The 14,191-nt window shown below is 38.0% G+C and overlaps 1 protein-coding gene across 3 annotated transcripts in view; it reads right to left on the minus strand.

Moving 5' to 3' along the window:
* The window catches only part of SLC12A1 (solute carrier family 12 member 1), an 86,987-nt gene that overhangs the window by 68,369 nt on the left and 4,427 nt on the right, over positions 1-14,191 (minus strand). The window contains exons 2-4 of one of the 3 annotated variants that reach the window (XM_069460283.1): positions 7,533-7,664; positions 7,304-7,379; positions 1,326-1,421 (exon numbers count right to left, since the gene is read on the minus strand). In XM_069460283.1, the coding sequence (XP_069316384.1) occupies positions 1,326-1,421; positions 7,304-7,379; positions 7,533-7,664 (304 nt within the window). Of the gene's footprint in view, positions 1-1,325; positions 1,422-1,945; positions 2,042-2,584; positions 2,681-7,303; positions 7,380-7,532; positions 7,665-14,191 lie in introns of all 3 variants that reach the window. The other 2 variants (XM_069460272.1, XM_069460293.1) reach the window with 2 other exon arrangements.

Here is a 14,191-nt window from a genome sequence, read left to right on the forward strand (position 1 = left end):
ATGTTAAAAGGTCTGATGGGCCAGGTGCGGTGGCTCACACCTGTAATCCTAGCACTCTGGGAGGCCGAGGCGGGAGGATCGCTTGAGCTCAGGAGTTCGAGACCAGGCTAAGCAAGAGTGAGACCCCCATCTCTATTAAAAATACAAAAATTAGCCAGGCATGGTGGAATCAGGCCTGTAGTCTCAGCTACTCGGGAGGCTGAGGCAGTAGGATTGCTTGAGCCCAGGAGTTTGAGGTTGCTGTGAGCTAGGCTGACGACACGGCACTCTACTCAGGGCAACAGAGTGAGACTCTTGTCTCAAAAAAAAAAAAAAAAAAGAAAAAGAAAAGTATCAAGAGGTCTGATTATCACAGACCATAGTAAATTAATGACTTCTTATACTGAGCTGGTCTTAGAGGTGAACTGAGTGGACAGAAGAATGATATTGAATAAATTCACCTAAAAACAAAACAAAATTACTTTTGGCTGTGAAGAAATTTCTTTCTCTGTAGTAATTCCTTTGGGGTCAGAGGTCAAAGTCCTCTCTGAAAATGCAACATATTATCTGGGTGGGGCAAATTCGCATTGTTTCCTTTATACAGATTACCTTAAACACATTAGCTAGCTTCTTGTTATCTAGGTGGGCTTGGTCAAATGAGAGCCAGGTAGAAGTTGGGGGTGGAGGTGTGTTGTGGGAGGGATGGTGTTTCAGAAGGCTCTGAGTAGCAAGACCTGGATAAACTCCTCAAGTACAGAACCAGAGGAACCAATGAAAGGAAGTTAGAAGAACAATGATAAACTTTATCCACTTCCTTTTCTGCCTGGGCCTGCCTGCTCCTAGATGTTTTGAAAGTAACTCTTCATTTATTAATTTTTTTCTTTTTAATGGTCTTCCCGCGCCTGCTGGCCACTGGGAGTGCAGGGTTTGGGGTGAACCCTGAGGGCTGGGTGCGGGAGTGGTTCACCAAGTGGGACTGTTAGTACTGCTCACGAGGGCGCTGGAGAGGACCCACGTTGCAGGGACCCGAGAAGAGAGCCAGCGGGGCTCATCCAAGGTACAAAGAAACCATGTATTTTACTGAAATATTCCATGTCTTCTTACTAAACACATGGTCACTCTCCACTTTATAAACATGTTTCATCATGGGAAATGGGTCAAAAAATCTTTTCTGGAGATCTCATTTTAACTGAGAAGAATTTGGCCTTGCTGTTTAAATTTGTGTTATTTTATTTTAAGACTTTGGGGACTAACTAGCAATATGCAACTTTCACTTCCAATATTAAACCAACTCTAGACATTCCTAGCAATCAAGCCTGTAGTCATAAGTGAATTAACTGGCTTACCTCCTCTTACTACTCCGTTTGTGCAAATAGCAGACATAGAAATACCTGTGAGTGTCGTCACCACCACACTAAGGCCGACGATGACGAATCCAAGACCTGCAAAATCCCCCAGGAAAGGTGTTGGGCTCCAGTACTGAGAAAAGTCACCGGTGCTTCAGGAGGCAGCTGTCTGAATCTTGTCATAGGAGGTTCAGCCTCCCCATGAAAACCTGAAATGTTCTAAAAGATCCCAGCCCACGAAGGTCTAGCGAGCACCTGAAATGTACCAAACTTTAAAACTGAAGCCATGTCCGGGAATCATTTTCCAAGAAACACCAGCAAGAGGTATGCAGACCTGCCTGAAAAATAAACTGTTTACTCAAGGAATTTGCACATCTGTAAGGCATGACCTGAAATGTGCCAGAGAGGTCTGTTAGAAACAAGACCAGAGACGACCAGCGCAGAGCTGGACTGTACTCACCGTACCTTATGTTTTCTTCTGCATCTGGCTCCTCCAAATACTGAGCCAGGCGTCAAGAACATCGGGCTATTTTCTCATTCCCATCAAAAAGAAATATATAAAAAGTTTTTGCCTACCCGTAGCGAGTGATGAGGACATTAGATATCTTAGAGATTTTTACCTCCACGAACAAACCCGTTAGTTGCTATCGCAGAAGTTGACAACCCAGTAATAGAAGTTACCATGGTGGAAAGAAGAATTATGAGAACTCCGAGACCTGTTAGCAATGAAAGATAGAAGATACTACGTTTTACTTTTCTTCCTTGGCTTCCCTATTGCTGCAAACTACATTGCCTTTAAGTTTTCAGGTCCATGCCTTGGGCTCCATCGGGGTTTCTGTGTGCTAAGCGGAAACTGGTATGCCTGGCATAAAGATCAAGTCGGAGGAGAACAGCTCATCAGGATGAAGGATGGTTTCTAAAATAAACACAACTGAAACCGCAGCCCTGGAAAGGAAAAGTTGACTTACGCTGGTGTCCTGGGAGAGAAACTACCCTGGCTGTGAAAAGAGAAAACATAACATTTGACCTTCTTTCTTACTGCTGAGGAACCTGAATGAGGAAGTTGGGTGTTTGACAAAGGTTAAAACCTTCTCCATTTTTCTCGCATCCCTTTGCCTGGGGGGTGGGGTGGGGGAGTGGTGGAGAAGGAACCAACTTGCATTACCTTTGAAAACACTCCCGAAAGGTCACTGGTGAACTATGAGAGCCTGTGTTGGCTTTACCTTACAAATGATGGTGCACATCACAAATTTAATTACCTCCTCTGACATATCCATTTGTGGCAATAGCAGAGGTGGATAAACCAGTGATAGCAGTCACTGTCACGGCTAAGCCGATGATAATCACACCAAGACCTCAGTTGAGAGAGGAAAAATAAAAGCATTAAATGGTGGAACAATCCTTTAGATTATTTAAATAATTGCCAGCAAATCTAGGGCAATCACTGAAAAATCACATTTGAGTTCAACATGTTGGCTGGGAAATCACACAGAATGAGTGCTCAGCTTTGAAGTTTTCTGCCTGTGATAGCTCAGGTTTCAAGAAACTAAAGAGCTAAAATGTGCATTGCTAAGTTGTACACAAAAAATCAACTATGTCTGGTCAAAATTTAATAAGAACCCCCTCTTTGATGAAGTCCTACACACCTATAAACATAATATTTGGTCTACAATTCCAAGCTGTCAATATAACGGGAGATTAAATGTTCATCCTTCCAAGTAACTACCTTTTTATGTACATGTGGTTATGTAGGGGTGGAAAATTATACACAGTATAGCAAATTGTTCATCCACCAGATGGGTAAAGCGGATAGAATCAAATTAAACTATATTAACTTATTGGCTGTATGATCTCTGTCAAGTTACTTATTTTCTGAGCCAAAAATGGCAATGGAATTAGAAAGAATGCATGTGTAAAGTGGTTAGCATGGAGCATGGAACACAGTACACAGTCAGTGGCACTGCTTTTTGGTCATATCGAAAATAGTCATAATAGCTATTGCTTTTTAGAAGCCTACTATATACCCAGCTGTGTGGCAGGCAGTGTGAGAGATGCAAGGAGCAAATAAAATGAAATGAAAAGCTGTCCTCAAGGATCTTATGGTTTAGAAGGGTGATGACTATTTGGAGAGGGAGGAAGCAGTAGAAGCCAGAATTCGAGAAAGGTGAGACTGCTCTCAGCTTCAAGAAACACACAGCCAGGAGGAGACCGAAGGGTAGCAAAATGGCCATAAGGATTGTTTTGAGCCGAAGGCAATTGGAAAGAAGCAGATACAAGAAAAGCTCTTGGTCTCTTTCCTATTTTCTTAAAAGCAGGACATAAATTTGTACATGTGTTCCTCCTCCTCTCTCTACTAGGAAAAACAGAAACTAATCACGAGAAACAAATTAAGACCCTTATTTAGCCTGAAGAAAACACCACAGGAATCTACAAAACAAGTTCTTTCCTTCCATTAGCTTCCCCATCTATTTACCTTCCTACAGTTTGCCACCTTAGAAACAAAAAGTCTTTTTCTTTGTCTTGTCACTTCTCTCCAGTTTTATTGTTCTTTTGTTAAACCCATGTCCTAACCACCCCTTTGAGTAACTTACCATTGAGTGCTCCTACCTATATGCACCACACACATGTCAATAAACGTTTGTTTGTTTTTCTCTTGTTAATCTGACTTTGGTCAGTCTCATTTATAGGGCCCTGACCAATGAGCCTAAGGTGGGTTAGAGGGAAACAGTTTTTCCTTCTCTATAATACCCTCTCCAATAGAGGCTGATCCAGGATTCAGGGAGAAGGTTGTGAGGTCACAACCGCTGAACTCACCATGGCTCCATCCAGAATACTCTGGTCTGGGCTGTTTGATATGCTCCCCTACATAAAGTGAATGCTCCATAATTGTTGGCAGGCTCTCTTGTCCCATGGATGGTTAGAATGGTAGTCCCCCAAGGGAGGCTGTGATCTGTCTGGCTATGTCCCAGGAGAAGTGGAAAGAGATTAAGGACAGAAATGGGAATCTGGTACTAGAGGCTGGCTCCTTTGATGCTCCAGCTCTACCCTGGCTCTAGCAGGGTATTCTGTGCTATTTTGCAGGTTAAAGTGCAGTGGGAAGAGCATAACTGTGGGGTACAAGCTGCAAACTTGGACCATATTGCTTTGGCCCCTATAAGACTCTTAAAAGCTGGGAGTTACAAGAAATAGTTGCACTAAATTCTTCATATCTATTGCAGGGATGCTGTGGTGAGCATCACCTCTGTTTCACTATGTGGCCTCAGGTCCTGTACCACTAAAGGTGACTTATTTTTATCTTTTGCACTTATTTTGCTCTTGACTTTGTTTTGAGGACGTTTGATGTTTAGCACACCCCAGAAACTGTATAGGAACATATAATTTGCATTTCATGACACTAAATCTACTCTGACTTTATTATTTCCCCACCGTTATTTTCCCTTTGCCTCTTACTTTCTGAAGAATTCTCAATTCATCCTGTTGCATTGCATATATTTCCGTAAACCATTTGAAATCTTGGAACAAAGTTTCGTACTTTTAAATGACAAAGGATTTGCTTCTCTCACAATCAAACATAATAAAAGCCTAGGGTAAAATGCAGCTTAGAGAATATTCAGTTCATTGTTTTCTCAAAGTGTGGTCCTTGAACCACCTGCTTCAGGAAATGCCTGGGGTGCTTATTAAAAATGCCCAGACCTACTGAGTTTGGATCTTTAACAGTGAATTCCAGGATTCTGCAGTTTCCTAACCCAACTTTCCAGGTAATTTCTATGCACTCCACAATAAAATGACTAAGTTACCCTCCGCCTGTCTCAGCTTGTGTCTGCCTGTTTAGAAAGCTTCTTTAGCTTTATCTTCAAAGAATTGATTGGGAAAGAATTAACTCTAACCCACTCCCTGACTTTTAGAAGAGATAGTGAAATTCACAGAGTAGAAGTGTCTTGCTTCAGGCCATATACCTGCTTTTCACACCCAACTCCCCGGCTTAATGTGTAAGTTATTGGAAATCATCTTGCCCCAGCCCAGGTCTCCAAGACAGAACAACTCGACAGCATTTATCAGCTCATTCTACCATTTGCTTTTGGGAAAAGACAGCCACAACTTTTAGCTCCAGAATGGTTACTCAAGGGCTGTAGCTACTGTGACTTCTGGCTCCAGATTCCCTTTGGCTTTATTCCCAAGGTCTGGGCTTGCAAATGTATTCAGACTTCTTTAAACTACGCCCAAAGCAAGAGGAAAATACTTGCATTTGTTTCTTTTCTTTGCCAATAAAGGAGATCCAAATGGGACCCAGAGAGTGACTTAACTCATTTAGCTTTAGGTTCACAGCAAAGGTCTGTAAAACCAAGGTTGATAGTAAGTTTCTACTACTCACTAAAGTCTATCCTTTGAGAATTTAAAAGAAAAGAAAAACACAACCTCCATTCAAAGGAAAACTCACTGAACACTCATTAGGTAGAATTCTAATCTCTTCTAATATATAATTTAACTACTTAAATAAAACATCCTTATTAAAACAAGGATAGTGTCTGATAGTGTAATAAACTATTTTGCAGAAGATAGGATTCTTCATATTTTACAATTTTGCAATAAACCTGAAACTGGGTTGACTGTGAAGAGTAATGTAAGATCTGATTAAAGTTCAGATTATTGCCCAAACATATGGATGTTAAATAAGTTGCATTAAAAAGAATTACTCTTGCCCTTGGCTACTCTCACACCTCCAAACAAAGTAATGTTTCTTGATGATCTCAATAAGTTACTAAACTGCCCTTAAAAACCTAATTTTGCATGAAACCCTGGAGCAAAACCTTGGCAATATTAAGATGCAGATTTTCCATGGAACAGCATATACTTATTTTGGACCCCGTGGCTGTATGCACTCATTTGATATGCACCATAAAACCGGCAAACAGCCCTTGGTCAGGAACCCAGCAGTTGCCAAACATGAAACACGGAAAAACTACGGGAACTGGTGCCAATTTTTCAATTTACATCTTAGCCCTTTCTTTCTTGAGTTAGTTTTCTGGTGATTCTAAATGTGTTTTGAGGAGCAAAGGCAATAAATAGTGACCAAGTACCTTTAAAAATGTGAATTGAGATACCTTCTGGAGTAGTATTTGCAAACTCATTTGAATGTCTATGTTCTTGATGCTAAGTCTTCCCCTTAAAGTGAATTTATAATTTTTTCCATATATGGAGTAGAAAAGCATTAATTTTAATCACATTAAATCAGGAGCTTTGATAAAATTCAAATACATTTTCCATATAAATTTTACTGATTTACTCTGAACAGAAAAAGATTTGCTAGAGGAAATAATATTTTAAATGCAATGTAATATTTCAAAACTTTAAATAGTCGCCCTTAAAATAATGTCATTATCATTCATTTCCCATTTAGGGGAAAAAATATTCGAAATATACATTATCTGAGTTATTTCATCTATCATTTTAAGCTTATAGCTGGCAATATTTTATTAACCTTTGTTCTCTAACTGCTGGTAACTGAAAGTAACACAAGTATTTTCTTTGGAAAATGTTCAACAACTCAGCATTTTTTATTAGTCAGGTCACATTTTCACCGGTTTTCCCACAAGATACTTTTATTTAGTGAAGTTTTACCAATCATCACAATAGGGACACTCTGTGACAAACGAGAGGCAAATGTCAATTATGTCCCAAAATATGAATATTGTTATCTAAAATGAATACGCTTTTATATGCGCCTAAAACTCTTTCAAAAGATGGCAATAATCCCTTGAGCATTCATTCACCTGTTAGGCAAGCTGGAAAATTCCAGTCTCACAGGAGTTAACTCTTCACCTTTCTTCTCTGCCAAACATTGTCAAAGAGGCAAAGTAAAAAGAGCCCAAGTGTAAATTATTTCTGTGACCTTCATCTCACATTTAGCACTAATGGTGAAAACAAGCTGCTTATTGAGCTTATAATTTATATAAAAATTATTCAGGAAAAATACTTACCAATTCCAGCTTCTCCAACAATCCAGGAGAGGCGAATGAAGAGCATGACTCCCCAGATATTCAGCATGCATCTGACCTGTGGATTGAAGGGACAGCGAAAGAAGACATGAATAGTGACAGTGGGGCAAGACAGCCATGTTTGTCATGCTGGCGTCCAGGCCTTGCGAACACCTAATCCGCTACCACATTGAATGCACAGTTCTCATTGTAAACAGAGGAGCTTTCTCACCAGCACACCTTTCACCCATCCAAACTTCACAGCACCACCTTGATCTTCTTCCTTGTTCTCAGCTTGTTCATCTCCAGGCACCCCGTCACCATTAGCAACCCTTTCAGCTGAACCTGGGGCCACCGCCACATTCTGCATTGTTATAGATAGCAAAAATATAATAGTTGGTCAACAAACGAACTGTTCCATGAAACTTTCAAAGGTAAATCAAAACAATTGACATAAAACTCTGGAATCCTGCCCCCCCCCAAAAGTGTCGGGGGAAAATATATTCTGGTCACTTTTAGTAATTTTTTTTCCCTAGGAGCTGATGGGTTCCTTTTGTGAATGATTTTTAGACATGGCTAAGACTGCAGAGGTAGTAGAGGGACCCTGAGCAGTTCTTCCACTAGTGAGAATATTTCCTTTGGTGAAAGTGGTCAGATTTAGATAAATCCAGAACACAAAAAGAACAGAAGAGAGAAGAAGGGCTACAAGGAGGGAAAGCCCAGAAAGAGTGGATGAGGGTCTTCAGAAGGCACGTTAGATGGGGCAGAGAGATAACCTTCCTCAGTTATGCAGAGTCTCTGGACTTCCTTCCATTAACCTCCCTGTGCTTCATTTTATTCATCTAAAATCATGATAACATTTCTCTACTCACCTCAGAGGATCTTTAAGAAGATTCAATGAAAGAATACATAGAAATGTTTTCTTAAAAAAAAGTTTATAGTATTCTACAAAAGTTTAAAGTCACTGGATGAATACAAGAATGTTATTCTTATAGGGGAAGTTTCTCTCAGATTCCATATGCCTTTGGCTGAGAATTGTTGAATGTGCTACTATCATATAGAAGGTAAGAAGTCTCATAACCGACTACTAGAAAGACTAATTGAGTAGAAGTAGGTAGTAGTACGAATAAGGGTTTAAACTTTTATGTCATTTTTTTCCTGTGGCTTAATTCTGAAAAAGATCATCCTTCTCAGTAGGATAGTCTCTGAGTTCAATGAGAGAGGAAACAGCTCTGTTTCTCTCAAGTTAAGAATAACTCTCAATCTCTAATTTCCCTTTAGATGTGACTTTGAATAATTTCAGAGGAACCTACTTAATTTAGTTTATCTAGCACCTACCTGGCTATTTGGGGAGACTATACACTTCTTTGAGCTCTGGAAAAAGCTTTCTTTTCTAGGAAGGGTTTTGAAACCATTGGAGGAATCTCTCAGATTCATCACTTAATTACCATCGCTATTGGATAACTTAAGTGGTCTAAATTGGTTTAAGCCTAAGATGATATATTCTGAAGTCACTAGCTAAAAAGTCTTGGACAAGAGCATTTTTTTCCCCTCTAAACTGGGATTGGTGTAAAATAAATATTCAATATTTATTATAAAGACTTCTTTTTTTTTTTTTTTCCAGGATAGCTGAAGTTCTTGCACTTGCCATCCTCAAAGGCTCTTGTTTCTTTGGGCTTTACTGTGTCATTAGCAGACCCACTATAAACTGACCTTAATTTGGGCTATTGACTGCAAGTCACTTTGACTTCTTGTCTTCTTCTTCCAACCTGTTCTTCTTCTCTACCTAAGCAAGGATTTCTCCCTGACTTTCTTCTCCTGGGAGACTTTGTTCATAATACCATGGTGACACTTGGATAGCTAAAGTAATCAATGTACTAAGAGTCATTGTATGATAACTGAATTGGAGAAAGATTTAACATTTAATTACCAGTATTATAGAATGCTAGTAGCCATTCTATGTTGTGGATTACTTTCCTTAGTGTCAGTGAAGGGCTTGCCATATAGCAGACCATCAATAAACAATGCTGACTCCCTAAGGCTGACTTGAAAGTCCCCGATCTCTACCACTTGGGAGCAGACACCCTAGTTTCTTATCCATTCTTGCTGCCTATTTCTTTTCCATTCCTTCCCTGTGGGGCAGTCCATTTCTTATTGTTTCCTCTGTGCAAACCATATTTAAAAAGGGAGATAAAGGGAATGAATCCCAAGCCACGTTATCTTATTATTTTTTGACAGCATTGGGAAAAAATTGAATGACAGAGGAGATTAAAATTCATAGTTAAAATTTAGTTTTGAATCACCTGAGGAATATGTTAATCTTAAGCATCACCAGTCCCTATTTGCACAAATAATTGAAAACTGACATCCTATATTCATACCAATGTAAGATATGTATAAATAAAGTCCAGAAAAATTGAGGTTGAACTGGCAGGGCAGAAACAAGTGATCTATATCAGCTTACAAATGCAAGCCATGTATGTAATTCAGAATTTTCTAGTAGCTACTTTTTAAAAAGTAAAAAGAAATTGGGTAAATAACTTGGGTTTAGATATGGACTCCAAAATTTTAAAAATATATTTAATCTTTGTAGAATATCGTATTTCTAATATTTGCAATGTAAGTATTTGTTAGCAGTAGTTGTACCCCAATATGTAGGAGGGAACTGAATTACAGAGTGTTTTAATAATACATTTTACTTAATAGAATCTATATAAAATATTATTTCATCATATAATCAGTATAAAGATATTAGTGAAATATTTTACACTCTTTTGTTCATACTAAGTCCTTGAAATCCAGTGTATATTTTTCACTGACAGCACATCTCAATTTGTACTAGCTACATTTCAAATGCTCAATAGCCACATGAACATTTGAAATGCTACCATATTGAACAGCATAGGTCTATACAATACAGTCGATTTCAGATGGATGAAACATTTGAGGCTGTTTTCCAGTCAATTAAAAACACTTTTTTCCTCTGAAAGAATTCTACACACATAAGGCAGCTGAATGGGTCAAATGTAACTTTCATTTTTCATAGCTGAAACGTATAATCAATGAGAGCAGGGAATTGAGGAATGTGTTAAACTGTCCATGAATGTTGAAGAGATTATTTGGTTAGGAGATACATTTATTTGAAAAAAACTTTTTGTTAATTGTCAATATTCTGGTTAATCAAGGTCCCATAGCCACACCGTCAGCAACTACTTATTCAGGGAAAAGTCAATTTCCTTTGCCTAGATTAATTGAGCATCCCATGAGACATAGCCTGAGTCACTTGCCTTTTTAAAGAAGTCTTGGGAATAAAACCCATGTTTTCTGATTAAACCTGAACTTGAAGAGTTGGTCCAGGAAATTACTCTGCTACCTGATGAACTCCAATGGTGACTGTGATCCTTAGATCTGAATTAATGAGAATACCAATGACGGTAAAAAAAGAAATCTTACAAAGTAGGCTAAAGGATGAGTAATATATTTAAAATTTCCCCGTAAATGAACATTTCTTCCTGATAGATGCCCCTCCTGGTCACAGTTTAATGGTTTTCCAATTTATCATGAGGACTTCACAATATGATGCAAAAGAGAATATTCATTGAGGGCATGGCAGAGAAACCACCATATACAGAAATAGAAATTAGTAAAGCAATCATTTTCTAAATTATTAAAAAAATATAGTCAACGTATGGTGTTCAATTCTCCCTTAGGTAAATATTACAATCTGCTAGAGTTTCAAAGTTTTAAATACATTTAGACGATGGGGGGGGGGAACCTTGATTGTGTACTTCTCTTGTTGACTATTAAGATTAGAGAGAAAATTTACAAGCATAGAAACCATTTCCATTGCTCACTATCATGTAGGAGCCAAAATATCCTGCACCATATAAACTAGGAGACTTAGAATCCAATTTTTTTTTTTTTTTTTTTTTTTTTTTTTTTTTTTTTTTTTTTTTTTGAGACAGAGTCTCACTCTGTTGCCCAGGCTAGAGTGAGTGCCGTGGCGTCAGCCTAGCTCACAGCAACCTCAAACTCCTGAGCTCAAGCGATCCTCCTGTCTCAGCCTCCCAAGTGGCTGGGACTACAGGCATGCGCCACCATGCCCGGCTAATTTTTTCTATATATATTTTTAGCTGTCCATATAATTTCTTTCTATTTTTAGTAGAGGTGGGGTCTCGCTCTTGCTCAGGCTGGTCTCGAACTCCTGAGCTCAAACGATCCGCCCACCTCGGCCTCCCAGAGTGCTAGGATTACAGGCGTGAGCCACCGCGCCCGGCCTAGAATCCAATTTTGGCTGCACAATCAACGCAGGGTGTGTCCTCCAGCAAGTTGTTTTATCTTTCTTGAATACAGCAATGGGAATAAATCCAATGCATTTTCCAAAAATTTTATTTTGAAGCAGTTTACTAGAAGTAAAAATCATTTTTCTATGTTTGCCATCTTCCTGTTCTGACATGGCAAAGCAAACCTTGGTTTCACTTTTTAATAAATGCCTCCTTTGTAAGTCAGAACAGCAATTATAAATTCAACTTATCATCAAAGTACTGAACATGACTTTGGATTGAGGGTTTGTGGAGACTTGGTGGCTATGAGCTATAACCAGTGGCTTTCAGACTCCCGACTGGTTCATGTTCTTGAGACCAAAGTCTCAAAAACTAAAAGTTTTATGATTGCTGTCTTGAAACTAGTTTTTTCCCCTCACACTTTGAATTGATTTGTTTGTTCACACTCCATTACCATAAATGATGACCTGTAACTTTTTATAAGTGCATTTTAAATGTGTAGCTTTAGGGAATGATTATTTATTTACCAAGAGTTTTACCTAAGCATTAAGGATTCAGAAAAGGTAAAATAAAGTACATTTAAAAAAAGAAAGATCATTTGATAAAAAAAAAAAAAAACCAAATTTTCCCTTTCCAATACTGGCAAACTAGTGAATCTTCAATCACACGTAGTTTAAATGGCAAATTGCTAAAGAGTTGTAAGATGAAAGATTAAATTATTTTATATAACGTGTATATGTTTTTTCAGGCTCCAGAAAAATAACAAATATCTTTCTAGGTATCATCAAAGCAGAGGAAATTAATATGTTTATTCTTTAATTCCAACTGGATAATATTTGCTACTTACACATGCTTTCAAGTTTTGAGCCTTTAATCTCAGGGTGATAGAATTCTTAGACCATCATTGAGAAATAGTTCTCTAAATACTTACGCCTAGATGATCTCCCATTGTTTTAAACTTTCTTTTATTATTGACACATTCAAACATATGCCAAAGTAAGGAGAATAGTATAATAAATTTCATGTACTTACCACCCAGGTTCAACAATTATCAACATATGGCCAGTCTTGTTCTATCTAAGCCCCCCACAACTTTGCCACTGAATTATTTAAAAACCAATCCCACCAAGACCTAGATAATTCCTAAGGCTCATTTCCGAATAGAAAACATGTGATTCTAATCATATTTCCCTGTCTTATTGATCAATATTATTATGTCTGTGTGTTTCTATCCCTTTGTGTTAAAGGCTAGTATTTTAAATGACGAAAATGAGAGGTTTGTTTTTCTTGTTTTAAAAGTTATTGCAAACTATGCCTCTATTCACTCCTAATGGTTACAATTTGTAATCAAAGAATTTTGCTATATCTGAAGATATATATCTGACACACAAGATTGATGTGTTTTTAATAACTCAGGCCAAAAGTTAGCTATGTGCAATAAACTGGCATATGAAAAAGAAAATTAAAAGGTTCTTAATATTTTCCCAGTATACCTTTACAAGAACTCCTACTCTTCTCACCATCTATTACTGAACTATTTATAATGGGAAATTACACTTTTTTGCTTTTGTTTTTTTCCCACAGATTATTTTAATAGTGTGAGCTCCTAGGGGGACTGTCCTTGAGTACTAAGAAAATCTAACAAGTATCAGAATGAACCTTAGTTGCAGAATTTTACTCCAACAAATATTTTAGGGGTGGCTTCTGGTCACCACTGGCCTGTAAGGCATTTATTACTTCAATTTTAATGTTTATTTTATTTGGCTGCTGTTAGCTTAGTGATTATTTCTAATTTTAGATATCCCAAATTTGAATGCTAAAGTTACAAATTTGAACTTTGAAATGCTTTAGAAAAGATTATTTTTTAGGGAAAACATTTGTACATTTTTGTCCTTTCATAAAGGACAAGCATTTAATAACTTGATTTATGTGGGTTTAATGTTTGTTAACTTGACTACATGTTCTTTATTTCTATTCATAACCATGTCATTTGACTTATGTCATAAAATTCTAGAAGAAAGAGGTCAAATCTCTTTAACTCACTTTATACAGTAGCTCTTGTAAATAAATACTTAATAAATGCTTTTTACGATGACCATGAAAATGATTGAGACCTATAATTCTGTAGGACAAGCAATGTGGTCTCTTGGCACAGTCCCAGAAACAGGACTGAAATCAGGAAGGACCTCCTGCTCAGCCCATCACGACTGAGCTGCGATTTTCTTCCTTGTGCTGAGTTCCACCGTTCTCTCTAGCTGTTGAATGAGCTAGGGCAAAATGCCACGGGAGAGCAGACTGAGGAAGGAAAGCAGTGATAAACCGCAAGGACTTTGAAGTCGTGCAGACATGTGTTCAATTTATTAGCCATATGACCTTGGCCTCTAGACCTTGGAAATTCAGTGACTTCTCCAAGTCTTTGTTTTCTCTTCTAAAAGATCCATAGCATTTTATAAAACTGTCACCATCTATAAAATAGCAATAATAATAGTACCTACCTTGAGAGGTTGTTGTAAGGATTGAATGAGAAATTTTTACGTGTGAGCACAGTGTCTGATGCATAAAAAAGTCTCAGTGAAAATTTGGTTATTATTACCCTGCAGTCAATCTT

Source organism: Eulemur rufifrons, chromosome 2, assembly GCF_041146395.1.
Source record: "Eulemur rufifrons isolate Redbay chromosome 2, OSU_ERuf_1, whole genome shotgun sequence".
Taxonomy (NCBI): domain Eukaryota; kingdom Metazoa; phylum Chordata; class Mammalia; order Primates; family Lemuridae; genus Eulemur; species Eulemur rufifrons.